The sequence below is a fragment of the Arabidopsis lyrata genome (assembly GCF_000004255.2).
Source record: "Arabidopsis lyrata subsp. lyrata unplaced genomic scaffold ARALYscaffold_1, whole genome shotgun sequence".
In the NCBI taxonomy this organism is placed as follows: domain Eukaryota; kingdom Viridiplantae; phylum Streptophyta; class Magnoliopsida; order Brassicales; family Brassicaceae; genus Arabidopsis; species Arabidopsis lyrata.
The window spans coordinates 8,307,194-8,333,442 of NW_003302555.1; the positions used below are offsets into that span (position 1 = coordinate 8,307,194).

General features: G+C 36.9%; 7 protein-coding genes across 7 annotated transcripts; 5 read left to right on the plus strand and 2 right to left on the minus strand.

Annotated features, from left to right (window-relative positions):
• The first annotated feature begins 1,189 nt into the window (after window positions 1-1,189).
• LOC9326407 lies at window positions 1,190-2,418 on the plus strand. The gene is made up of 4 exons (XM_002890299.2): window positions 1,190-1,451; window positions 1,556-1,665; window positions 1,821-1,897; window positions 1,972-2,418. The coding sequence occupies exons 1-4, from the start codon at window positions 1,400-1,402 to the stop codon at window positions 2,084-2,086; spliced, it is 354 nt and encodes a 117-aa protein (XP_002890345.1). The 5' UTR covers window positions 1,190-1,399; the 3' UTR covers window positions 2,087-2,418.
• Window positions 2,419-4,510: 2,092 nt separating this feature from the next.
• Window positions 4,511-6,906, plus strand: LOC9326408 (isoflavone reductase homolog P3). The gene is made up of 5 exons (XM_021014635.1): window positions 4,511-4,916; window positions 5,787-5,921; window positions 6,009-6,252; window positions 6,350-6,553; window positions 6,651-6,906. Exons 1-5 carry the CDS (start codon window positions 4,740-4,742, stop codon window positions 6,815-6,817), a joined length of 927 nt encoding a protein of 308 aa, XP_020870294.1. The 5' UTR covers window positions 4,511-4,739; the 3' UTR covers window positions 6,818-6,906.
• LOC9326409 (glutathione S-transferase DHAR1, mitochondrial) lies at window positions 6,865-8,123 on the minus strand. Its single transcript, XM_002893008.2, has 3 exons — window positions 7,964-8,123; window positions 7,747-7,837; window positions 6,865-7,513 (listed from the first exon to the last, which is right to left on the minus strand). Exons 1-3 carry the CDS (start codon window positions 8,019-8,021, stop codon window positions 7,021-7,023), a joined length of 642 nt encoding a protein of 213 aa, XP_002893054.1. The 5' UTR covers window positions 8,022-8,123; the 3' UTR covers window positions 6,865-7,020.
• A 143-nt stretch (window positions 8,124-8,266) lies between these two features.
• On the plus strand, window positions 8,267-10,918 carry LOC9329117 (gamma carbonic anhydrase 1, mitochondrial). The gene is made up of 5 exons (XM_021014636.1): window positions 8,267-8,590; window positions 8,853-8,996; window positions 9,519-9,644; window positions 9,746-9,897; window positions 10,297-10,918. The coding sequence occupies exons 1-5, from the start codon at window positions 8,476-8,478 to the stop codon at window positions 10,585-10,587; spliced, it is 828 nt and encodes a 275-aa protein (XP_020870295.1). The 5' UTR covers window positions 8,267-8,475; the 3' UTR covers window positions 10,588-10,918.
• A 960-nt stretch (window positions 10,919-11,878) lies between these two features.
• Window positions 11,879-14,212, plus strand: LOC9326410 (uncharacterized sugar kinase slr0537). The gene is made up of 8 exons (XM_002890302.2): window positions 11,879-12,118; window positions 12,242-12,490; window positions 12,581-12,652; window positions 12,755-12,793; window positions 12,900-13,007; window positions 13,126-13,223; window positions 13,319-13,430; window positions 13,745-14,212. Exons 1-8 carry the CDS (start codon window positions 11,978-11,980, stop codon window positions 13,991-13,993), a joined length of 1,068 nt encoding a protein of 355 aa, XP_002890348.1. The 5' UTR covers window positions 11,879-11,977; the 3' UTR covers window positions 13,994-14,212.
• A 660-nt stretch (window positions 14,213-14,872) lies between these two features.
• LOC9326411 (defensin-like protein 19) lies at window positions 14,873-15,618 on the minus strand. Its single transcript, XM_021014212.1, has 2 exons — window positions 15,359-15,618; window positions 14,873-15,248 (listed from the first exon to the last, which is right to left on the minus strand). Exons 1-2 carry the CDS (start codon window positions 15,420-15,422, stop codon window positions 15,076-15,078), a joined length of 237 nt encoding a protein of 78 aa, XP_020869871.1. The 5' UTR covers window positions 15,423-15,618; the 3' UTR covers window positions 14,873-15,075.
• Window positions 15,619-17,569: 1,951 nt separating this feature from the next.
• On the plus strand, window positions 17,570-18,918 carry LOC9329118. The gene has a single exon (XM_021013478.1). It carries the CDS (start codon window positions 17,791-17,793, stop codon window positions 18,784-18,786), a length of 996 nt encoding a protein of 331 aa, XP_020869137.1. The 5' UTR covers window positions 17,570-17,790; the 3' UTR covers window positions 18,787-18,918.
• Window positions 18,919-26,249: the final 7,331 nt, after the last annotated feature.

Below are 26,249 nucleotides of genomic sequence, written 5' to 3' on the forward strand. Positions count from 1 at the left end.
TCGTTCTTCATGGTTTTTGATGGACACTTCTTTTTCTGTGTGGAATCCTGGCGAACGGCTATAATAGTACATCGCTGGAGATCTCCTGCACACTTGCCTCCAATAATCTGCAAATTTATTAATATATTGTAGTATCTGGGACTCGAACCACAGACCTCTGGATGTAGAAGCATTAATGAACCCTTGGTCAACCAATGGGCCAAAGAGGCTTTTACGGTTTCTCTGTATTAAATCATTAAAATTTAGTTGTAAAATTAAAATATTACTCTCTCCATTTTACAAAGAGTGTCATTTTAAAGTTTTAATCTCGTTTCACAAAAAATGTCGTTTTATGTTTTCAATGTAGTTCTAAAGACTAATTATCTTTTTTGTCCCTACTATTTTAATTTATTAATTAGAGAGAGTATTATTTAGTGTATTAATAAGGGATAGAAATGAAATTTGTTTACTTTTCCATAATTTGTGTGAAAAATGCTAGAATGACATTCTTTTATAAAATAGAGAATGTATTATTTTTTGTTTTTTTTTTAGAAACTCTTACATTCCCAACAGCTCTAATGTACACATGTGAATTGTGATGTGTCTGCCACGCATCGCATACGTGTCACTGTCAGCTATGTCGAAAAGAGCTAGGACAAGAAAAACAAAAGGAATTAAATCCAGTTGTTTAATTAAGTTAAGCCGACTAATTTAGTATTTTGTAGTTGAAGTTAAAAAAAAAAAGATTGATAATTTTTTTTTTAAAAGGTTGATATTTGTTATGCAGCTAAATCTGTTTTGGATCCAAGTGTCCATCTTAAATAATTTTTCAAGGTTTTTTTTTTTCCATAAATAATTTTTCAAGGTTATCTCCTCTTTACGTTTGATATTTGATCGTTCCACCCACAAAAGACAAAAATTCGACATCATCTTTCATCATGCTTTCTTTTGTATCCTTGTATAACTGTTTTGCTTTCAAGAAATTTTGGTCTATCTAAAACTTTGGAACGAAATATAATGGGATCTAAATCTAAAGATTAATTTACTGTACTAAAAATAATAATCATAGGAGACAAGATAAGGTTGCAAAGTTAATATCTTCTCTGTCAAAAAAATAAATAATATCTTCTCTGTCCACTACTTAAATCAGTGGGCTATTACCGGAGTTTTCGAAAGCCAAATAATGGGGATTTAGTTTTCTTAAGTTATACGAACTTGGACCGAGTAGCGAAGTAAATATATAATAATATTAATAAATTAAACAACAAATTTAATATCTTTTGGGGATAAGAATTATCTAGATGAGTTGCATACTTACATGGAGCACTATATATAGAGGAATGTTAACACATTGATCTCACCGACATGAATGGTTACTTATCAGAAAATTAAAAAGACAATAAGAAAAGATTAAGAGCAAATGGGTTCCTTAGTGTCAGGATGGGACTCTCGAGTAAGCGATCCCAACTCAGGTAATTAATATTATATATCATGCATATATGAGATTATATTGTATGTTTTGATTATATAACAGAAACTGAATGATGATTTTTATTCCGATATAACATAAATTCAGTGAGACGGTGCAAGTCATTAACAAGAGAAGAAATCGACACTTTTTGGAAAACAAAGAAGAAGAATGAAGAAGAAGAACATGTTCAAGCCGTTTCCAAGTTGGTCACTCAGGTTAAGACCAAACTTTAAATTTATTTATATCTTAATTCCCAAGGAAACAGAGAATATTTCAACTATCAGAGATCTTTGTGAAAATCAGAGTTCGACTTTAAAATTTACCAAGAAATATAAAAATGATCTAATAAAGGCTTTGAAATTGTTTGCAGGAAGGTGCACAAAGCCAAGCGCAAGAGGAGAAGAGAGTAGAGGATCTTTTTGAGAACCAAAGCAAGAGAAGTGGATGGTAATTAAATCAATCTCGTAATTAATTCTTAAAGAGATATATGAAATGATAAACTGATGCATGTGGCTGGTCAGGTGGAGAAAAACCAACTGGGCGTTCTTGAACGAGCCAAGGGAGGAAGAGGGTCGACAGAACAATTACGTGCCGCAGTTCAAAGTGGCTCACATCGCCAAAATTGCGGGCTCGTAATGAAGCTATAATCACCGGCTAATTACATATATATGTCGTATGAAATGTGATTAGTCGTCTGCGGTTGTGGTTTAATCACCGGCTAATCACATATGTTGGCCGTGTTAGTATGTGAATGTGAGTACAACGTGTAACAAATAATGGTGTAGGGTTTTAATCTGAGAATGTTTTTTTACTTTATTTTTGTTTGTATGAACGAATGTGTTTTTACTTTATATGTGTCCTTGTTTGTATTTTTTTGGTTGTGTGGGGGTGTAATTTACTTTTTTTTGTGTATCTTTTAACCTTTTTGATTTGTGTTTTTTCCTTGAATATGAAATAGTTTGTGCTTATGAGTTACGGGACTCTCGTGCATGATAACATATTTTTTTTGATAAAAAGAAACCGAAGGTATAGTCAGATTAAGACTTTTCTGTTTTGTTCCAAATAACGGTTTTACGTACGCCATTCATACCATTTGTCTAATTTTTCTTTATTTTTCATTTTAATAAAGATCGTCTAAAATTTTTTGTTCATAGATAGTCTTACGTATATATTGATGATATATTCATGGGATTATTGTTGATTTTGCCATTTTTTACCAAAATCTTTTGAAAATGCCATTTTTGCAAAAATCTTATGGATTTGCCATTTTCTAACATTTAAAAATGTACGTATTTCGGATTTTTTTTGGTAAAAATACGTAGTTTATACAAAATACTAAACCCTAAGAACAACCACAACCGACTAAACCCAAACATAACGAATAAAACGCATGTTTCCGTAGCCTGAAAAAGGGTAAAATCCATAAACTATTCAAAAAGGGCAAAATCCACAAATGTCATCCCAAAAAATGGCAAATCCGTAATTGATTCTATATTCATACATCATCCGATTTTTATAATCTATGTACTCAATTACAAATCTGTAAACCCTATTGTACACATTACAAATTTTTATAAGTACGTACACATATATATGTAAACTAAAACAATAACTCGTCTTAAAAGTTACTCCCTCCGTTTCGTTTTAGTTGTCGTTTTATGATTTAAATTTTGTTTCGTTTTAGTTATCGTTTTAGGTTTTCAATGCAAATGTTTTGTAAAAATTCCAGTATTATTCCTATTGTTTTAATGTTGTGGCCAATGAAATTTTTTATAAAATATATTAATAAAGGATAAAACAGAAAATTTAATGCTTTTCTTAATTTGTGTGAAAAACCTTAAACGATAACTAAAACGAAATGGATGGAGTAAATTGTTAAAAACACACATAGAAATCTGAAAAATGCTATCTACACATATTTTCTGCTGTTGAAGAAAACAAATGAAGTTGGGAATAAATTCGAAAATTCCAAGACAATCTTTAAAGCCCATTCAAATTTGCTCCACTATTGTGAATTGTGATTCTGGAAACAAATTGAAGGTTTTGTTTGATTACCAAAATAAACAACGTTCTCTAATACAATTATATAAATATTTATGTACATATATAAAATTAGATTTTAACAGCTTATTTTATTACGCGATATCTATATTTACTAAATCAACAGTCGCTTTTACAATAACTGATTATTTTTCCATCTGACACGTGTCATAAGTCTCAATTTCTTATCTTTTACTTTCTTTTATAACAAAAATAAGTATTTCACAAAAATAAAAAGAAATCATTTTCTGATTAACACGTACACAAAATCTGACATGTCAAAACAACAAAATTAATATAATATATTTTATTTTATAATTTATTTGGGCAAAACAGTTATCTTTTTCCTCAACTCCACGATCATTTCAAATTTCGATTAATACATTCCACAAATTTGTAAAAAAATAATAACAAACTTTCACAATTTTTCTCAACTGACTTCCACTTTCTTCTCCATGAAACGATTGATCAATGAAAAGAAGAAGATGGAGAAATTCTCAGAATATATTACAATAAAGGTACATCTATGTATTTAAACATTTAACTAAAAAATTTAATCTCAGTTTTTTATTTTGGATCACGAAAATGTCATATCAATTTGAGATTTTAGGCTAACTACATGTTTTTGATATTCTGTGATTTCTTAGAAGTTTTACATTCTGGTTAATCCAACTACATGAATTTAGTTTAGATTGATAGCCTTTGTTTACTTCACCTATTTTGCTATTAATGGTACAATTTTTTTGTTCATTGTTCTTCTTCTTACCTACGTTTCATTTGTCACTTATTATTGTTGTAACTAATATATTATTTTGTTGAGATTGTATATACATAATGTACATGCCACCATATTATCGAAAACTCTGTAATTGTGGTACCAAATAAAACTCATTAACTTATTCTATTTCTTATATTATGTATTGATTTTGTAGATATAGATTTGTCCGCGGCTGTAAACTAGTTTTTACTAAAAGACAAGTTATCCCGCAATTTTTTTATATATATGATATACCTGTGTGATACTGTTAATCTATAAATGATGCAATGTTATCAAACCAACAACCCAAACTAAACCAAACCAAATTTTAAAAGTGAATGCAATAGCTGTCGCACTTTGTGGTCATACAAGGGTATTCCGGTAACTTCAGCTTAACTCGGCGCCGTCGGTTCCCACCGAAAAACATAAAAGCCGATAAATCTGAGTCGGTTAATTACTCTCTCTCAGACTTCAACGAAAATAGACAGAGAGATGACGAGCAAGATTCTGGTGATCGGAGCGACAGGTCTCATCGGAAAAGTCTTCGTCGAAGGAAGTGCCAAGTCCGGCCACGCAACTTTCGCTCTAGTTAGAGAAGCCTCTCTCTCCGATCCCGTCAAGGCCCAACTCGTCGAGAGCTTCAAAGATCTCGGCGTCACTATACTCTACGTACGTAATAATCCTCTCTTCTCGTCATGTCATGCTTGTTTCTTATTCAAATCTTATCTTCTCAAACACTCTACCCAATCTGGAAAGGTTAAGCTCCAATTCATCTTACTAAGCATTTATCATTTATGCCTTTATGGAAGCTTATTCAATCTCTAGTAAGTTGTTGACTTGAGTTTTAATTAGTCTATTAATGGTTTTGGATGAATTTCTTAAAAATGTTATGAAAAGAAACTGTATACTTCTAAGTTTTGACAGAAATATATATAATTTAGTTGTTGGAATTATTAGCAAATTGTTTTTTCTTATCTTCTGAAATATCTCGAAATCATAAAAAAAAACCCAGAATTTATGGGTCTTTTTCTTCCTCTAATAAGTATAGGATTTAGGTGGTGTTATTTAATGATGAATTTTAATAGAATTGAAATCTAACACTAATCTAGTGTTATTCAACTAATGATTCTAAATCTAATTTTAAAATCTGGTGTTATCGGATCTTATACTTTATTATATTTTAATATTTTAGTGTTATTCAACTAAAATTTAAAATACTTCATTAAAATTATGTTATTCAAAATTAAAAGACTTGTAAATTTTTTGTATATTAAATCATTTGAAATGAAACTCTCTTTGGAGTTTCATGAATAAATTATTAAAATCAAAATCCAAAATATACTGAGATTTTGAAATCCACGATTCTTAAAAACAATATCAGAAAACAAATCTAAATATTTAAAATTTGACTTTAACTCCATGACTCAATAACAATAAATTTTAGGTTTTTTTTTTTTTTCTTCTGTGAAAAATATTTTGTTTTTGTTTTTCCAAATCATCACTTGAATAATGGTAGATTCTTCTGATTAATGATGACAGGGAAGTTTAAATGATAAAGAGAGCTTAGTGAAGGCGATTAAACAAGTCGATGTCGTGATATCAACTGTTGGTCGGCCTCAAATTCTTGATCAAACCAATATCATCGATGCCATCAAAGAATCTGGAAATGTTAAGGTCCGTTTTCTTCTGTATATATACTCTAGAAGATCTGATAAGCTCTAGATGATCTCAGTAAATTTGGAACTAATCTTTTTTATCTAGAGATTCTTACCGTCGGAATTTGGCAATGACGTTGACCGTACGGTAGCCAGCGGGCCAACGCTATCAGAATTCATCTCTAAAGCTCAGATAAGGCGTGCCATTGAAGCTGCAAAGATACCTTATACGTATGTGGTTTCAGGTTGCTTTGCAGGTCTTTTTGTTCCTTGTTTGGGTCAATGCCACTTGCTACTCAGATCTCCTCCTAGAGACAAAGTTTCAATCTATGATAGTGGCAATGGCAAAGGTTGTCATGTCGTCGCTTTTAGCGTTACCATCATATCAATTACTTGTGAAAATTGCAGTTGTGGTAATAATCTGTGATTCTTTCCTTTCTGTTGTAGCCATTGTCAACACTGAAGAAGACATTGTTGCATATACTTTGAAAGCTGTTGATGACCCGAGAACACTTAACAAGATTCTCTACATTCACCCGCCCAAGAACATTGTATCGCAGAACGATATGGTTCGTTTGTGGGAGGAAAAGATCGGTAAGACTCTCGACAAGTCTTATGTTTCAGAGGAAGAACTCCTCAAAACCATCCAAGGTGATCAGTTAAACCATAAAAACAGTTTTTTGATATCCAATATTCACTAGTCCAAATCCAAAGTACTAAAAGTCTTGTTTTTTATTTGCATTTGCAGAGACTGGACCTCCAATGGATTTTTTGGTGGGTTTGATCCATACGATCCTTGTGAAGAGCGACTTTACCTCCTTCACTATAGATCCTTCTTTTGGAGTTGAGGCTTCCGAGCTTTACCCTGAGGTCAAGTACACAAGTGTCAATGAGTTTCTTAACCGGTTTGTCTGAAAAAAAACCTCGTCCCTTATGTTGCGTGTAGCTACTGTTGATCCGAGTTTCGATATGGACGCAAATCTTATTTCAAACTAGGCTTCTTATTTGGTTGATACAATACATAACATAAAAGGTCCAAGTACATTATTTGACTGATATAAGAGAGAGAGACCTTGAACAACATTACCGCACCAACAATCTCATAACGGTGCATAGTTTCAAGGGTTGACCTTGGGAGCCCATCCAGAGATCACATACTTTTCCTCGGTTTTAGTTTTCTCAAATGAGTCGAGAGAGAACAAATCCTTCATGTAGTTGTGGACATGGGGCAAGCTCGCGGGGACAGACCAGCTTTTGAAATGGCCAAGAGCGACTTGGAGATGGTAAAGCTTTGGTGCTAAGCTTAGATCCACAGCGGAAACTCTTTCCCCGGCGATGAAAGGACCATCGTGACTCTTGAGATGGTTCTCCAAGGCTTCTAGCTCATGAAGCAAGGCCTGTTCAGATCCATCATTGGAGTCTTTGCTCTTCAAGAAAGTCCCGAAAGTACTGAAAATGTTGGATCCAACAGAGGCAAATTCAGGAGGAGTCTTGAGAGGTGGATCAGGATACTTCTCCTCGAGGATACCAACGATGACGTCGGAATCAGTCACCCACTTGTCGTCGATCTTAAGAACTGGTACTTTCCCTTGAGGACTAATGTCCAAGAACCTGCATCATATGAGCCAAGTTCCGGCTAACACTTCGAAATAGAACTAACCAAAACCAATCCAATTTCCGGTTAACATAGCTCATATTCTCAGAAATCATCAACACAGTCCATGAGAGTACCACAACACTACACAAGTAAAAATTCAAAGATTTATACCATGAAAATTCTAACAAATAACGAACAAGTGAAACAAGTTAGAGCGATCTAGTGTTTAGGGGTGAGAGAAACTGACCACTGGGGTTTGTCAGAGAGGTTAATCAGATGGATTTTGTAGGTAAGATTCTTCTCCTCGAGTGTGAGCAGAGCCCGTTGGCTGAACGGACCTAAAACGACAAACAAACACTTAAATTAGAAGTTTTACCAACGATCAAACCTCAAAAATAACTCAGAATTTGCAAAATCAAAAGCTTAATACAAAACAGAAACAAAGAGAAAGAGAAGATGGTTACAGTCGCCAAGGTGATCAGGAGCACCAACAGCAGCTTTGACGCAGATTTCGAGAGCCATCTTGATTTTTCTTTCTTGCAGCGACGGATGAATGATTGAGTTAATCAGTGAAGCTGAGCTTTTAAACTGAATTCTTACCTTTTTCTACCCACCGGTGGGCCATTCTTACCACCCGATGTTATCTTATTCACGTGTTATGCGTTTGCAAGAAACGACATTGTTACTGATAGGGCCTTTTGTTTTTTGGTCGGCAGGTTTTGGACCGTTCAATTTAGGAATAAATTCATACCGAAATAGTATAAACGGTTTACTCAAACTACTACCTGAAATATCGAATTGTTTTGGTTCGGTTAAACCAGATTAAACCACTGTAACTGTAATTTTGTTTCGCCGTTCCAGAATATTCCTGTGTTGAAATCCATTTTCGCTCATTTTGTTTCTTCAGCTTCGACCATCGTCGTCTTCTTCATTCAGTGTTGAGTCCTCGCTTACCTGTGAGCTAAAGTGACGATCAATGGGAACCGTAGGAAGAGCATTTTACTCGGTTGGTTTTTGGATCCGTGAGACCGGTCAAGCTCTCGATCGCCTTGGTTGTCGCCTTCAAGGCAAAAATTACTTCCGAGAACAACGTAAGCTTCTGCGTAACTCTAGTTTTCACTCCGATTTCGAATTCGTAGTTTCGACTGCGTTTACTCAGCTCAGTTCTTCTGATTAGGTTTAGAGATCTGGAATTGATGTCTTTTGTTTAGGTATAGCGATTCTCGATTTGAATAGCACAAGGGATTAATTGATGAACTCGTATAGGAATGTGTTTTGCTGCTTAGGGTTTTTTTTTTTGGTTTCTGGTCCCGAAATTTTTGTTCATATGTAATTGTGGTTTTCTCTGTGTAGTATCAAGGCATCGGACACTGATGAACGTATTTGATAAGGCTCCGATTGTGGATAAGGAAGCTTTTGTGGCACCAAGCGCCTCAGTTATTGGGGACGTTCAGATTGGAAGAGGATCGTCCATTTGGTATGGATGCGTATTACGAGGTGAGCTAGCTACTAAGCTTCAGTGGTTAGTGTTTTTGAATGATTTGTTTGTAGTGACTTAAGTTATCATTTACTTCTGTATCCTTAGCTGTGTCAACTCTCACGGTCGAAACTAGTGAATGAATATCTGTTTTTTACTCTTCTTTTATGGTTAAGCGATGAACAAGACTGCTCAAAGTGGAGCTTTCTAGCATTATTGAAGGAGTCTTATATAGAGTATTACTACATCGTATCTTGATAATACTGGTTGTTGTTCTAAAGGATAAATGATCCCCTTAGATTGAATTTGAGCTGAATCTTTGGTGCAAGTATGTGTGGGCTAGTCTGGATTGTTATCTATTTCTTTCTGTGATGCCTTTCCTTAAGGTTTAATGGTAATGGAATAAGGTTTTCCTTTTTATACAGAATGCTGTTATGTCATAAAGTATTGGTGCTGTATGGTTAAGCATGTTAGTACTTTACCAGGAAACTGGAACAACATACAGTCTAAACTTGCTCTCTCTCTCTCTCTTTTCTGCGCAGGGGATGTGAACACCGTAAGTGTTGGGTCAGGCACTAATATTCAGGACAACTCACTTGTGCATGTGGCAAAATCAAACTTAAGCGGGAAAGTGCACCCAACCATCATTGGAGACAATGTAACCATTGGTTAGTGGGAATCTCTTACTTACTGTTTATTTTGAAAATGTCTAATATGCATACATCTCCAAGATGCATTGGGATATAGTTTTAAATTAAATGTGTAACAGGCCATAGTGCTGTTTTACATGGATGTACTGTTGAGGATGAAACCTTTATCGGGATGGGTGCGACACTTCTTGACGGGGTTGTTGTTGAAAAGCATGGGATGGTTGCTGCTGGTGCGCTTGTACGACAAAACACCAGAATTCCTTCTGGAGAGGTAAGATTTTGGGTTCTGATTCCTCGAAAACCCACAAGTAACCATTGGTGCTGCCGTGCTGGCATACTTCTATTGCTACTTAGACAGCATAGGCTATATTATTGACATTATTCGTGTCTTTCTTTCATTGGCTGAGAGTATTGGAGATTGGTGTGAAATTGAAATACAGTTTCTAGTTTGAGAATTCTTCTCCTATATCTGGATAGAATGTATCTTATCCACTTTTCAGATGCCATAATAGATTACAGATGTTAGTTAGATGAAAGTGTAAATGTTCTTATAGCTATGGTTTACCTGCATATGAATGCCAAAGGGTGTTAGTATCTCATCATGGCCGTAAAAATTACTTCAACAGCCATATTTAAAAATGTTTTAACGCATTGGTCTATAATGACTCAGGTATGGGGAGGAAACCCAGCAAGGTTTCTTAGGAAGCTCACGGATGAGGAAATTGCTTTTATCTCTCAGTCAGCAACAAACTACTCAAACCTCGCACAGGCTCACGCTGCAGAGAATGCAAAGCCATTAAATGCGATTGAGTTCGAGAAGGTTCTACGCAAGAAGCATGCTCAAAAGGACGAGGAGTATGACTCAATGCTCGGTATTGTGAGAGAAACTCCACCAGAGCTTAACCTCCCTAACAACATACAGCCTGATAAAGAAACCAAGCGTCCTTCTAATGTGAACTGATTTTTCAGAGGTATGTTTTCTGACCGAAGCCCTATAGTATTAGATGCTCAAGGGGATTATGTTTCTGGCTCTGGTTTGAATAACGGCAGGTAGAGGACATTAGGGTAGACGGATTTACAGCTTTTGGAGAAGCTTTGTTCGACATTTTTTCATGGTTTCTTAGGTAATTATATTGTCAGATCAAACTTTTGTTATCACTTTGGTCTTTTGAACGTAAGAATCAAGTTTATGAAACATGAGTGAATATTAGTTTGATGCATGTGCTATGCAAAATCCATGTGCGCCTATGTTGCTAGGCATGCATGAAGAATAAAGATCCAAACTTGATATATATATATATTTAATTACTGCAAATTATTTGTGGGGCTGATGGTATTGGTACCGTGAATTACGCTTGCTTGGTCGTCTTTTTTATTTTGTGATAAAATCAAATCTTGTATCGTGTATGATTCGTCTCTTTCTTTTTGTCAAAGGCCGTTTTTTTTTTTCTTGAAATTTCTCTTTTGTTTTCTAGCTTTTCGTTGCCGTTTCTGCAGGAATCAACCATTGTTACAATAATACAAATAATTGGATTCTCCCTAGCCCCTTGTAGATCTCAATTAGTGGACCAAATTTTCTCTCAATGTTGAACCACGAGACATCGTATTTTTGAAGTTGGAAACGATAGATTGATTAAAATTGTCGCTAACCGAGACATAGTGTCAAGTCACTTGTAGATTTCAATCAGTGAACACTTTCCCTTATAGAACTAAAATGTTCGGCCGCTAGGTAGGTTGTGTACTTTAAATGGTTTCCATAATTGTTTATATCCATAGAAATTAAAAGGTATGATAAGTCTAGCACTAACTTAACATTTCAAAGAGTAATGAGGCTCCTTCAAAATCATTGCTATTATATTAACCATAGTTTTCATATGATAACATTTCACGATAAAGTACTTTCGATTATAAAAATAAAGCAAATTCATAATCTTTAATTAATCATATGCGGCACAAAATGCAATGCTTAATTTGTTTAAAGCGTTGATATTTTACCTCCCTTTTTCATTGTTTAAGATTCACTGCTTGTCCCAAAAAAAAGAGAAGAAAACTATTTATTTGTCACACACTCTGAGATTCGAGTGAATAAAAATTAAATAATTACAGGACGGAAAACAATAAAAAAGCGCAGGGAATTTATCTGATCAGTTACACTGACTGACCTACAAAATTTTATTTGATTTTCATATAAGGGTAGTTTCGTAAATATCCAATAATCCTTGTTCTTCTTATTCCTGGCTTTCATCTCCACCCGCCGGTATATAAAACCTGAGACGAAGCAGAGGAGAAAAATCGGGCAAGGCCTTACAGAGATTACACAACACAGATAAATTACACAACACAGATAGAGAATGGTAGCTGAGGCCTTGCCCAAGTGCCCTGAAGCTCCACTTGTACTTGGACTCCAACCCGCAGCTCTTATCGATAACGTCGCTCCCGTCGATTGGTCTTTACTCGATCAAATTCCCGGTGATCGCGGTGGCTCCATTGCCGTAAGCCCATCGATTCGTTTTTTTTAAGCGTCTCGTTTTTTGATGTGGGTTTAAGCAAAAGTTTGAATCAGGAATCTGGATTTGAATTGTTATTGTCCTTTGGTGGATCGTTTGTGATTTTAGGTGCAAAAGGATGAGTTAGAGCACATACTAAATGAGCTTGATACACATATCAGTGTGGCTCCATTAAAGAAGATGGCTGGAGGAAGTGTCACCAATACGGTCCGAGGCTTGAGTGTTGGGTTCGGTGTAGCCACTGGGATTATCGGGGCTTATGGAGACGATGAACAAGGCCAATTGTTTGTGACCAATATGGGTTTTAGTGGTGTGAGTATCTCAAGGCTCAGGAAGAAGAAAGGTTCCACTGCTCAGGTCTGTTTGTCAAACTTTGAATATTTTTGCTTCTTCCTTTTTGAGAAGAGTTGGTTTTGATCTTCTTTTAATGGTGTTGTTTCTTTTTAGTGTGTTTGCTTGGTTGATGACTCTGGTAATCGAACAATGCGACCATGTCTCTCGAGTGCTGTGAAGATTCAGGTTTGTGTTTTCTATTTTTTGGCATATATATATATATACATAGTTATATTGAATTGGTTTGTTGTCAGTAAGAAAGAATGGTAAAAACTGTTTTTCTTTCAGGCAGATGAATTAAGCAAAGAAGATTTCACAGGCTCTAAGGTTAAAATCGTAGCTCCTCTAATCTTTCTTTGCCATTAGGAAGCATTGTAAAATCTATGGAGATTTGTTCAGATACCGTTGTTGATGGTCTTTCTCTCTACTGCAGTGGTTGGTCCTAAGATATGCTGTTCTTAATTTAGAAGTAATTCAAGCAGCCATTCGATTTGCCAAGCAAGAAGGTCTCTCTGTTTCGATGGATTTAGCTAGTTTTGAGGTATATCTTTGGTTAAAAAAAACTCTTGTTTTCAATATGATCTGTGGCTTTACAAATGATTAAGCATTTGACCTTTTCATATTGAATTAAATATATATATAAACGTATTTGTGACTAGATGGTCCGGAATTCTAGATCAGAGCTTCGCCAGCTTCTGGAGTCTGGTAACATAGATCTTTGCTTTGCTAACGAGGACGAAGCAGCAGAGCTCCTTAGGTAATTGATGTTTCTTTATCCTCTACACAGGTTTTTTTTGTTCCATTTCTCTTGAGTCCATGAAATACTCTTAAGCTCTGGATTGTGAGTTTCAGGGGTGAGCAAGAAGCGGGTCCGGAGGCAGCTCTTGAGTTCCTAGGCAGACATTGCAGATGGGCTGTGGTAACTTTAGGGCCTAAAGGATGCATTGCAAAACATGATAAAGAGGTTTGTCTCTCCTAGAAAACTCGGTTACTAATAATTAATAAAGTACGTTTATGTTTCACTTAGCTTGAACTCTTTTCGCCTGCCCCTAAGGAAAAAATTTCCTTACAAATCCGTAGTTCAAATTGTGATTTGAAGGCTCACCTTTCAGTATTGGGATTGAGGGATTTATGAATCAACTATGAAAAAGCTAGAACCTTTGGTCTTAATCTCCTTTGCCTTTTTTATCTATTTCAAGATCTCACATTTCTTGTTAGGTTCTGGCTGGATTCTAAAGCTCATAATGAATTAGTGTTTTCATCTCCTAACTTGATCAGGTGGTACAAATACCAGCCATAGGAGAGACAGTAGCAACTGATGCCACAGGAGCGGGTGACCTATTTGCAAGCGGGTTTCTGTACGGATTAATAAAGGGATTGTCTTTGGAAGAATGTTGCACAGTGGGATCATGCAGTGGTGGATCTGTCATCCGTGCTCTTGGAGGAGAAGTAACCCCAGAAAACTGGCAATGGATGCACAAACAGTTGCAGTTGAAGGACTTACCTGTTCCTGACATCCACAACTGATGATCACCAGCAGATTGTAGAATTTCAATCAATTGCGTTGAAGGGCCATTCTGATTCAAGCAGCTCTTAGCATTATGTTGTTCACAGCGAATCTCACAGCATTTACTTAAAGCAAGTGCATTGTATCGTATTGAGGTCTCAGTTTAATTCAATACACATTGTGTTGTTTTCAAATTATTTTGCCAAAAATAAAAATGCGTTTGTCAGGGTTTAGAATCATTGATGATTTCAATCTTTACCTACTCCACCTTTCTGGTCCTTTAACAATCTGCCTTATCTGGCTCAAACCCTCGGACAATGTTCCTTTTTCTGGCTCAAAGTCAAACCCTTGAATATTTGGTTTACACATTTGATTTAGATTGTTTAATTTCTATTGGTTTGGTTACGTGTAACCCCATAAATCCATTTTTTTTGTGTCATCCCATAAATCCATTCTTACCCAAACTATTTCAATCCAACTGATTAACCCATTTAATCTTATTAAGTTCCAAATTTTCCACTCATTAAATCCATATATTGGATTGGTTTGGGTTGAACCATAAACTTAAATCCATTTTGACACCCCTAAGAAGGCCAATGATTGAGCCAACTAAACATGTGATGCTATAGCCAACATCGTCTCTCTCTCATTTGAATAAGTGACAGTAGGAGGAACTAGGAAGGATACCCCCCTTTAATAAAGGAAGCTTATGTTGTGAGGCTGATTTTTCACTATTGGGCCTGTAAGCCTAAAACAGATCAAAATTTTAGTTTTCTTTCTTTCAGCTTTGAGTTCAGCCCAAGTATCGAGTGATAAACGTTAAGGTAAATGCTGTGAAGTTGTGGCAATCATTAACGTAGAGTGATTGTTGTAGCTCTATCATCAATATGTTATGCTGATGTAGATAACAAGTCTCTTATTATAGATTTTATCACAGGAAACTCTAGACATTTAGTGTAAATTCCCAAAAAACGAAAGGGAATTTTTATTACTGAACACAAGCTAAAGGTTATGGTTTTGCCATATAGGGACTACGATTTGCTACAAGATAAAACAGTGACACTGGAAGAAGATCCACACAACTCTTAAGAGTATGCTTGCTTCAGCAATTGAAGTAGCAGAAACATGCGAAACCCGGGAACTGAGCGTGACAAGCCCCGTGTGAAGCACGTTCCCAACTCTTACACTGACTGTCACAGCCACGAGTGTTGCCACAAAACCCTGTCCATGTCTTGCTTCGCCTCTCGCAAATTCTTGCTTCCACCGCCATCATCTCTGCAAATTCTCCAAACACATGATATCATCATCATCTTCCATCTATGAGATTCATACATGTTACAAAGAGATTAGAGTTGAAGAAGCTTAAAGTGGAGTGATGATCATACCAGTGGAAGCGATAAGGAAGATGGAGAGGCAAAGGAAGAGCATAAGTGTGTAAGAAGAAGCCATGGCTTATTTTTGTTATATGGTAATATCCACTAGCTGAGAGCTCTTTATATACAAATGTATATGAAAAAAACGTTTAATCTTTGAATGTATAACAATTATCGTTCTCTAGAACTCTCTTTGTATTTTGTATAGTGTGAACTGGGAGAAACTATGAAGCCTAATATTTATCCAAATTCTTATCCATACAAGTTTTGACTATAGACTTTGTGATGATAGTCTTTTGACGTCTAATTTGTTCGGACATGTTAGAGCATCTCCAACAGTAATGTCTGGAGTAATGTCTGAAGATTAAATAAATAGAAAATAATATAAAAATAGGAGAGAGTGTAAACTTTGAGAAACTGTGTCTCCCACTTGTCTTTTTATTATTGGCCAAATTCTTTTTTTATAATTTATAATTTAAATAAATAACCTATTTATTATAAATTGATTAAAATAGTATTTTTGAGACACCCACACAATGTGTGTATATTAATTATTCAAATTTTATGTTTGCATTAAAAAATGTTAAGCACTGACTAATTAACTATAAACATAAATGAAGACACGAAATTATGAAAGTCCATATATAAAAATTGTTCGAACGGAAGTGTACGGTGGACGGTGGTCAAAACAGGACATGAACCTGGCTAAGCATTACAAATTATGTCGAACATGCATGTAACGGTATCTAAATTACTTTAAAAAAATTTTGTACGATCTAATTATTTGCTTGATATTGTCGGAATATATATGAAAGATGGTATGATTATGACAAAGATTGTTTGATCGCGACCACAGAATCAGACCGTGCTTGGCTCTGCACATACATAAACCTGTAATTTCTTTTAGGCTACTATATTTTCTAAAATAAATGGATTCAACCTTGATCGTTGAAACTTGAAAATGTTACATTTCCATCTTTATTATGTGTGTCAACTGTGAAATTGCTTTTAAGCACGTGACTCATCTCATCTCACGTGATTCTCGGATCTCGGCCATTTTTCTTGATTTTCCGATTTCCATGACCCTCGTGATTGTGATACTAAATTCTGAAGCATGATGTGTGGATAAGTTTGTTTTTGGCGCGTGACTTTCACGTGTCCGCTAAAAGGAGTTTACAAGTGGATTTAGGCTTTATAGTAGATTATTTATACATGCTCACCAACCTCCATTTACATATACTTATTGTTCTTCACCTATGTACTACACATTATCTTGTAATATACTAGTATTATATTGTTAGAGATAGCGTTGTTGCTTCATAGAAACTTAAATTTATATGATCCGTTATTACTTGATGCAAAAGAACATTTTACTTCAGGAAAATTCAAAAAACAGCTCGAATTAATATCTACACCCGAATCTAGAAAATTTAATATGAGATGTTTATAGGGAAACTTGCTATATCGATAGGAGATCTTTAAAATATTCTGCAACCTAAAAGTATATACAAATTGAACATGTCGGATATAATAGTATCTATATATGTATGTGCATATAAAATGGAAAAATTCTAGTTTTATAAAAACCAAAAGATCTACCAACGAAAGCAATGCCAATAATATATATTGGAGTAATATCCTGCAATCTAAAATATATAATTTCTTACTAAATTGTAAATAAATTTTATGACAATGACGTATTAGTATTGACACCATAATATCCATATAGTGGCCAAGGTACGTAGATAGAAAATATATTTTAAACATCCACATGATAACCTATGAACCTAAATGGCTTATATATATATATGAACTCCGATAACAATTAATTTCACCGCTCTGTAGTCTATGAATATATTTTATTATTTATATGACATACTAAACCACTAATAATCAGAAATGTTAGTAGGGCAAAAAAAAAATCATAGGTTAAAAACGAACCATAAAATTTGCTTAATTACATTGTCTAAAAACGTAGGAAAATTGAGAGAAATAGACAGCAAACAACTTCTAATTTATGCAATAAAATAATACCCAGACACAATTTATATAAAAAAAAAGAAGGGTGAGTTCTTAATTGGGACATTATTGGTCGAGTGTCCACAATATTAAAATTTTGAGATGGCCAAGCAAAATATTATTAAATGACCATTATGCAATCATATTAATTTATTTTAAAGTCCCTATAAAAGGACCACACTAACCTCTAGTGATCGTATCTGTATCTGTCTCAGTATCAGTATGTCTCTTTCTCCAACCAGAATATTTTCTTTCTCCCTATCTTTCCTTCATTAATCCGATCAATATTCCCGGAGAATTTATCATATATCTTCACTTTCCCGTTTCATTTCCTCGCAAAATATTCCATAGATTTCTTTCTAACATACACATTACATATCTATATATACACCATAATTAAGCTCACAATTTCTATACACTAAAAAATGGAGGCAGAGAAAGCAGAGGCGAGTAGGAGATACAACAATCCGTTCCAGAATATTCGATCCTACGTCGAAGTGGCCGGCGTCGTAGCTCTCGGTTACTGTTGTTTACCGGCGATCGTGAATCTACTGCATGTGGTGGTTCCCAATTGGTTCGATTGGTTTACTCTGGTCCTAAGAAACCTTTTCTTTGTTTTCGTCGTCGTAAACGTTATCATCTTCTTGATTTACATTACCTTTAGTAAAACCAAAACCACGGAAAAAAAGGAACCAGAGATTTACGATCAATATGTAGCCGCCTTGCCCCCACCCCCCACCGTCACGCCGTTCGACTACTATGATATATTGAAGGTTGGAGATTTTGGATATGAAAATAACTCGAGTTACAGAGAGATTGTACCGGAGTTTCAAGCGGTTAAGGCGGTTGAGGAGAGTAGATGTACTTATGATCAAGAAGTGGTGGAGATGAGTTCGAAGAGTTATAGGAGGACGAGATCGGAGAAGAAGAAGACGGAGAGGATGGTGGAATTTCGGAGGACGGAATCGGAGAGGGTGACGAAAACGGGGTCGTGGAGGTCGCAGTCTATGGATGGTTTAAGCAGCGAGGAGTTTCGTATGACGGTGGAGACTTTTATCTCCGAGAAGAAGAAGATGCTTATCCGAGATAGCGGCGTCGTTGATCAGTGGCAAAACGGCTACGTTCACTTTTGGGAACACGACTACGTTCCTCAGTGGCAAAACGGCGGCGTTCCTCAGTTGCAAAACGGCTGCGTTCCTCAGTGGCAAAACGGCGGCGTTCCTCAGTTGCAAAACGGCGCCGTTAACCAGTGGCAAAACGATGTCCCTGAGCCTCAAAACGGTATCGTTCAGTGGCAAGGATCTCGTGACGATGGAAGTGGTCGTCATCGTCATCGTCATGGTCATCGTAGTCGTAGACATAGGCTCGAGGGTGGCTCTAGCTCTAAAGGTTCTGGTTCGTACTTAGCTATATCGAATTAGAGTTTGTATTAAATTTTCTGAATCTGATTATATCATTAGAAATATCTGATTTGCCAGGAAAAGATTATACTATTATTATTGTAGCTTTCTAATAACGCTTTTAATTTTAACTTCGGTGGCTCTTTTACGATTCATGTGGTATCTTATTTATTTATTTTTATTTTTTTTCCATTTGCTCTTGTTAAACTGTGGCATTATTTTGTGTCTCATGAAAGGATGCAACTTATTCATAAGTTAGGGTCCAAAATGGTAAATAATATTTTTGGTTTAGTTAGCAGAAACTAGAAATGCCAACTTAGACATAGAAAAGGTATTTTAACAAATTCATTTGAGTTAAAAGTATCAACTTAAGATTTAGTTTTGATTTTAGGCAATCTCAAGTTGATACTCTTAACAAAATAATAAAACCCCTAAAATTAATAATGTCGGACTATAATAGTTGATTAGTTTATAGTAATATTATTATTAGATAAATTAATATTTATCAACTTATAAAGAGATTTGTTTAATTGTTTTATTATTTATGATTTCACCTCAAAGTTTTAGAAAAATCTGAGTTGAGAAAATATAATCTAAATAATATTAATGATTTGAATATTATAAATTTTGCATTTTTGGCATGAACATCTAACATTTAGACAAACAACTCTTCTCACGATAAATAACTATAAGACTAGAGAAAAATTGACTTATGCAAACGATATACATAAATTTAAATTTACGATTAATAATTTCATCTATCACATTTTTAAGAACCTATTCCCTCCGTTCTTTTATAAGTGATGTTTTAGGAGAATGCACATCAATTAAGAAATTATTTAATTTTTGTTTATTTTTAAACTAAAACATCATGTATTATCTAATCAACAAAAAAAAAATCACTTATTAAAAAAGTAATAAAATAATTCGTCAAAACCAATAAAAAGTAATTGGTTTTGCATTGAAAACTGAAGACATCATCTATTTAAGAACAAAATTAGAAGTTTAAAACATCACTTATTAAAATAAAAAAACTATGCATATTCAAAATTGAAAACTTACATAAAATTTTAGTTATATTCATGAAAAAGTTATATATGTATGATACAATATCATTGATACTACAATACAATTACTAATGTATGGTTTCAACGTTTTTAAAAAACATAGTTTTTGTTAGAGGTCGTCTCTAATTTTTGTTGTATCAAATATTTATTGTGTTTGTTGGTGTCGGATCCCGCACCAGAAGTACGAGACCAACCAAAGATTGCCACGTAATCAAGATAATGGCCCATAAAGGATGAAGCCCATTGGACCCGAGAGCCGAAGGGACGGTCGAAGTGGTTGTCACCATTTCGAGAATCCGAAGTGACTGCACTGTGACACGAGTTCGGTGTAGAAGACACGGGTAAGTCGGTTCAAGGACACTTGGGCCAAAAGAGGCGAGGCCCATGAAGATCAGAGTCAACTCAAATTCAAACGTTGAGCATTAAAGCCGAAGAATCAAAACGGACACATTTAAGAAGAAATAATTGTACTTAATTACTCATTTTAATGTCGTTTATCTATGTATAAATATAGAGGCCAATGGCCATGTAAAGGGGATATTCCTCTGGAGAAAAGAAATACTATAGCAATTTTTCGTACCAATTTATAAGTTTTTACATATTCATTTTTGTCCCTCAAGAATAATCTTTCCCACCTAATAGAATACTTGAGTGTGTGAATCCGACTTCCACATTTTGGCGCCGTCTGTGGGGACATTAGGTTCTTGAGTGGTCAGATTTTTTCTTTATCACACTTCCGAGATAAGCAACAATGTCCGGAGGAGACGCTGCTGAGACATCATTGGCCGAAACCCTCAAAGCTATGCAGCAAACCATGTCGGACATATCACAAAAGTTCTCGGATGTGGAAAAGGCCGTCGATACGTTGCAAACATCCCAGGTATCTCTTAGTCAAAACGTCAATAATATACAAACTCGTGTTCGCTCTTTAAGTGCAGGAAACCCGGTGGGAATCCGAAGAGGGATATTCAACTCGCCAAGTTCCGCTGCGCGAAATGAAACCAGCGGACAAACAACTCCCGGTGCTACTAATAATGTAGCTCAGACGTCGGAAGAAGAGACGCAGCTCGGGGATGAAGAACAACTTGCAGCTCAGTACGAGCAGGAGAACCTCGACCAGTTCGAGACCATGAGGAAAGTTAGCCAGGAATTAAAAGAAATGAAATCAAAATTTCATCAAGCTACAAGTTCAGAGCCAGACATCAATCGAGTCATTGAAGAAGCTAGGCGAACACCTTTCATCCCGCGAATTGCGAGTTTAAGGATCAAAGATTCCCGGAAACTCAAATTGGACCCTTACAGCGGATTGGAGGATCCAAAAAGCTATCTCGCAGCCTTTCTGATCGCTGCAGGAAGAGTCGAATTGGATGAAGCTGATGAGGACGCAGGCTATTGCAAGCTGTTTTCGGAGAATCTATGTGGCTAAGCTCTAATGTGGTTCACCCAATTAGAGCCGGGTTCGATCAGCAATTTCGACGAACTATCAGCCGTGTTCTTTAAGCAATACTCTATCCTTATGGATAAAAGCGTTTCGGATGCCGATCTTTGGAACTTAACACAAGGATCTAATGAGTCACTTCGAGTTTTCATCACCAAATTCAAAGGAGTGCTGTCAAAGCTCCCAAGAATCTCACAGCAATCAGCTTTATCTGCCCTACGAAAAGGATTGCGACATGATTCAAGGTTTAAAGAAGACTTAATACTTCATAAACCAGACACAATTCAGGATGCACTCTTCCGCGCAAACAACTGGATGGAGGTAGAAGACGAAAAAGAAAGTTTTGCCAAACGGAATAAACAAGAAAAGCCGGCAATCACCGTCCCTACCAAGAAGTTCGAGCCTAGGGAGAGCAAAGGACCAAGGAAGTTTGGGTCGCAACCCTTCAACAATACCGTCGAAAAGCAATTCCAAGGGAAAGGAAGATCAAACACTTGGGTCCGTGATGAAAGTCTATATTGCGACATTCATAAAGTAACCGGACATTTAACCAAGGATTGCAGCGTTCTTAAAAAGCACCTCGCAGAGCTTTGGGCTAGTGGCGATCTTCCTAAATTCAATATAAAAGAGTTTGTGAAGGAATACCACGAAGCAAAGGAAAACTCCAAAGATCAAGATTCCAAAAGACCGAGGTTATCCAACGAGGAAGAACCAAGGAGTTCGAAGGGTAAGATCAATGTGATTCTAGGAGGCTCCAGATTTTGCGGAGATTCAATAAGTTCCATCAAAAAACATAGACGAAATGTCTTACTCAAAGCAAGCTTGAGCGAAGAAATTGATTTTCGAGGTGCTTCAATATCATTTAACGAAGAAGAAACGCGGCATCTCGAAAGACCGCATGACGATGCTCTAGTCATTACTCTTGATGTCGCAAACTTCGAAGTATCAAGGATCCTTATAGATACAGGCAGTTCGGTCGACTTGATCTTTTTAAGTACTCTAGAAAAAATGGGAATCAGCCGAGGAGACATAGTAGGACCTCCGTCTCCATTAGTTGCATTCACAAGCGAATCAGCCATGTCTCTCGGAACAATCAAGCTACCAGTCCTTGCCAAGAAGGTATCGAAGATCGTGGACTTCGTTGTCTTCGATAAGCCCGCAGCCTACAATATCATCCTCGGGACTCCCTGGATTTATCGAATGAAAGCAGTCCCCTCTACATACCATCAATGTATTAAATTTCCAACATCAAATGGGGTGGAAACAATTCGGGGAGATCAAGAAGCTTCACGGACGTGTTACTTAGCTAGCCACCGTTTGAAGATCCAATAGCAATTAACAAAGCCCGCAAAAGAGGGACTAAGGCAAAAACCTCCTAGTGGGCAGGAAAAAGAGGATGTGGTAGTCGAAGTGGTGTTGGAAGAAGACAAACCAGATCGGAAAATTCGAATTGGAGCAACTTTGACTGGCCAAATAAAAGAAGCTTTGATCGAACTCTTAAGGAAAAACAAAGCATCATTTGCATGGTCAGCAGCGGACATGCCTGGCATAAATCCGAGTATAATTTGTCATGAACTAAACGTGGATCCAAGCTTCAAACCGGTGAAACAAAAAAGAAGAAAGCTTGGAGTGGAGCGGGAAAAAATAGTAAATGACGAAGTGGATAAACTTTTGAAGATAGGGTCCATAAGAGAAGTGCAATATCCGGAATGGGTAGCAAACACTGTCGTTGTCAAGAAAAAGAATGGGAAAGATAGAGTTTGCATCGATTTTACAGACCTGAATAAAGCATGTCCCAAAGACAGTTTCCCGCTCCCGCATATAGATCGACTTGTAGAGTCCACCGCTGGAAATGAGCTGTTGACGTTCATGGACGCCTTCTCGGGTTATAATCAGATAATGATGAACCCCGAAGATCAAGAAAAGACGTCATTTATCACAGATAGAGGTATCTATTGTTACAAGGTAATGCCTTTTGGTTTGAAAAATGCAGGAGCAACTTACCAACGATTGGTGAACAAAATGTTTCACAATCACCTCGAGAAGACTATGGAAGTCTACATAGATGATATGTTGGTTAAATCATTGAAGAAAGAAGATCATGTTAAACATTTGGAGGAATGTTTTGGTATTCTCAATAAATATCAAATGAAGCTGAACCCGGCGAAGTGCACATTTGGAGTCCCATCCGGAGAATTTCTTGGCTATATCGTGACAGAAAGAGGGATTGAAGCCAATCCAAATCAAATTAACGCCTTTCTAAACATGCCATCTCCAAGAAACTTCAAAGAAGTACAACGGTTGACTGGGCGGATTGCGGCTTTGAATCGTTTTATCTCGAGGTCAACAGATAAGTCGTTGCCTTTCTACCAAATTCTAAAAGGGAACAAAGGATTCCTTTGGGATGAGAAGTGTGAAGAAGCTTTTGGGCAGCTTAAGGCATACTTAACCACTCCGCCTATACTGTCCAAACCGGAAGTGGACGAAAAACTTTATTTGTACGTATCAGTTTCAAACCACGCGGTTAGTGGAGTCTTGGTTCGGAAAGATCGTGGAGAGCAGAAGCCAATTTACTACGTGAGCAAGTCAATGACGGATCCGGAAACCAGGTACACAATGATGGAAAAACTCGCACTCGCAGTGGTAACTTCGGCTCGGAAGCTGCGTCCATATTTTCAATCCCATCCGGTTCAAGTATTAACTAACCAACCACTCCGAACAATACTTCATAGTCCAAGTCAGTCCGGACGTTTGGCGAAATGGGCGGTGGAATTAAGCGAGTACGACATAGAGTTCAAAAGCCGGATCAGTATGAAGGCTCAGGTCTTAGCAGACTTCCTGACCGAACTACCAATACCTGGAACGATAGAGCAACCGGAGAACCAAACTTGGAAATTACACGTAGACGGGTCTTCAACAAAACAAGGATCCGGAGTGGGAATCAAGTTAGAATCTCCAACATCAGAAATTCTAGAACAATCATTCCGATTGTTATTCAATGCCTCCAACAACGAGGCAGAATACGAAGCCCTTATTGTCGGACTTCGATTAGCACAAGGAGTTGGAGCTAAGGAAATATTGGCTTATTGCGATTCGCAATTAGTAGTTAACCAATTTAATGGAGACTATGAGGCCAAAGATTCAAGAATGGAAGCATACCTCGAAGTGGTGAAGGATCTATCTAAAAATTTCTCGAAATTTGAATTAATCCGTATACCTCGGGGAGAGAATACAACTGCAGATGCACTTACCACATTGGCGTCAACATCAGATCCTGAGTTAAAGAGAGTTATTCCAGTAGAATGCATCTCGGAGCGAAGCATTCAAGACAGCAAGGAAACCCTCGTCGTTACAAGGTCTCGAGCAGCGGCACACGACCGTGGCGAACCAGAGATCGAACCGCCACCCAACAAACGAAGGAAGTCAAAGGGATCAAATACATCTAACAAGGAACCCGTTGTCTTAGCTGAAGAAATGATTCCAGAAGCGATGTTAGAGACCGAGCCGTTACTCGAGGAGAATATTCTTGAACCAAACGAACATCCCGAACCAGAGCCACGGATATTTCACAAAGTTGACCAAATTCCGGCTAAAGACTGGGGGGCTGACTGGAGGGAGCCAATAAAGCACTACATCACGACAGGCGAGCTCCCAAAGAATAAATGGCAGGCCAGGAAAATGAAAGTCGTTAGCGCGAAATTTTTGGCATCCACTTCGGAACGATCGTGAACGCGTTCCCGGCAGTTGCTGGCCTCCTCCTCCAAGTCCTCTTCCTCTTCACTATCGGATGGAACGGCGAAGACAGGGGCATTCACGTGGAAGTCATTCATCAGGAAGAGCTATGGCTTTTAAAGTTAAAAGAATGGGGTACTTTTGGCCCACTATGATCACAGATTATGTTAAGTTTGCCCAAAGATGCAAGCGCTGCCAACTCCATGCACCATTAATCCATCAACCATCGGAGTTATTCTCCTCCATTTCCGCCCCATACCCGTTTATGAGGTGGTCAATGGACATCATTGGACCATTGCACAAATCAACTCGAGGTGTACAGTACCTTTTAGTCCTTACGGACTACTTTTCGAAATGGATTGAAGCTGAAGCGTATGTTGGTATAAAGGATTCGGCGGTGAAGACCTTTATTTGGAAAAACATTATATGTCGACATGGAGTTCCGTACGAAATAGTCACTGATAATGGACCGCAATTCATTTCACACGAGTTTGATACCTTTTGTGCGGACTGGGGAATTAAAGTTAGTTATTCTACTCCACGATATCCGCAAGGAAACGGTCAAGCTGAAGCCGCGAACAAGACAATATTAAGCAACCTCAAGAAGCGCCTAAATCATCTAAAGGGAGGATGGTATGAAGAACTCCAACCCGTCCTGTGGGCCTATCGTACAACCCCTAGGCGACCTACAGGAGAAACTCCATTCTCTTTGGTTTATGGTATGGAGGCGGTAGTACCAGCTGAACTCAATGTGCCCGGACTTCGTCGAACAGAAGCACCGTTAAATGAGGAAGAAAATTCAGCAATGCTTAATGATTCACTGGATACCATAAATGAAAGGCGTGATCAAGCTCTAATTCGGATCCAGAATTACCAACAGGCAGCAGCCCGGTACTACAATTCTAAGGTTAAAAGTAGGCCGTTCTTCGTGGGAGATTATGTGTTAAGGCGCGTCTTTGACAACAGAAAAGAAGAAGGTGCCGGTAAACTCGGTATTAATTGGGAAGGACCTTACATCATTACCGCAGTGGTTCGGAACGGTGTTTATAGGTTGAAAGACTTAGAAGACAATCCGGTCAAGCGACCTTGGAATGTGATCAACCTAAAGAAGTTTTATGTTTAAAAGCTACATGCATTGTTTATGTACATGAACTACGGTGTGGCTTGATCCCGAAATGGGTACGTAGGCAGCTCGAAAACGAGTTCAGCTATTAATAAAATTTTTGTTTTATTTCTTTATTAAAGGA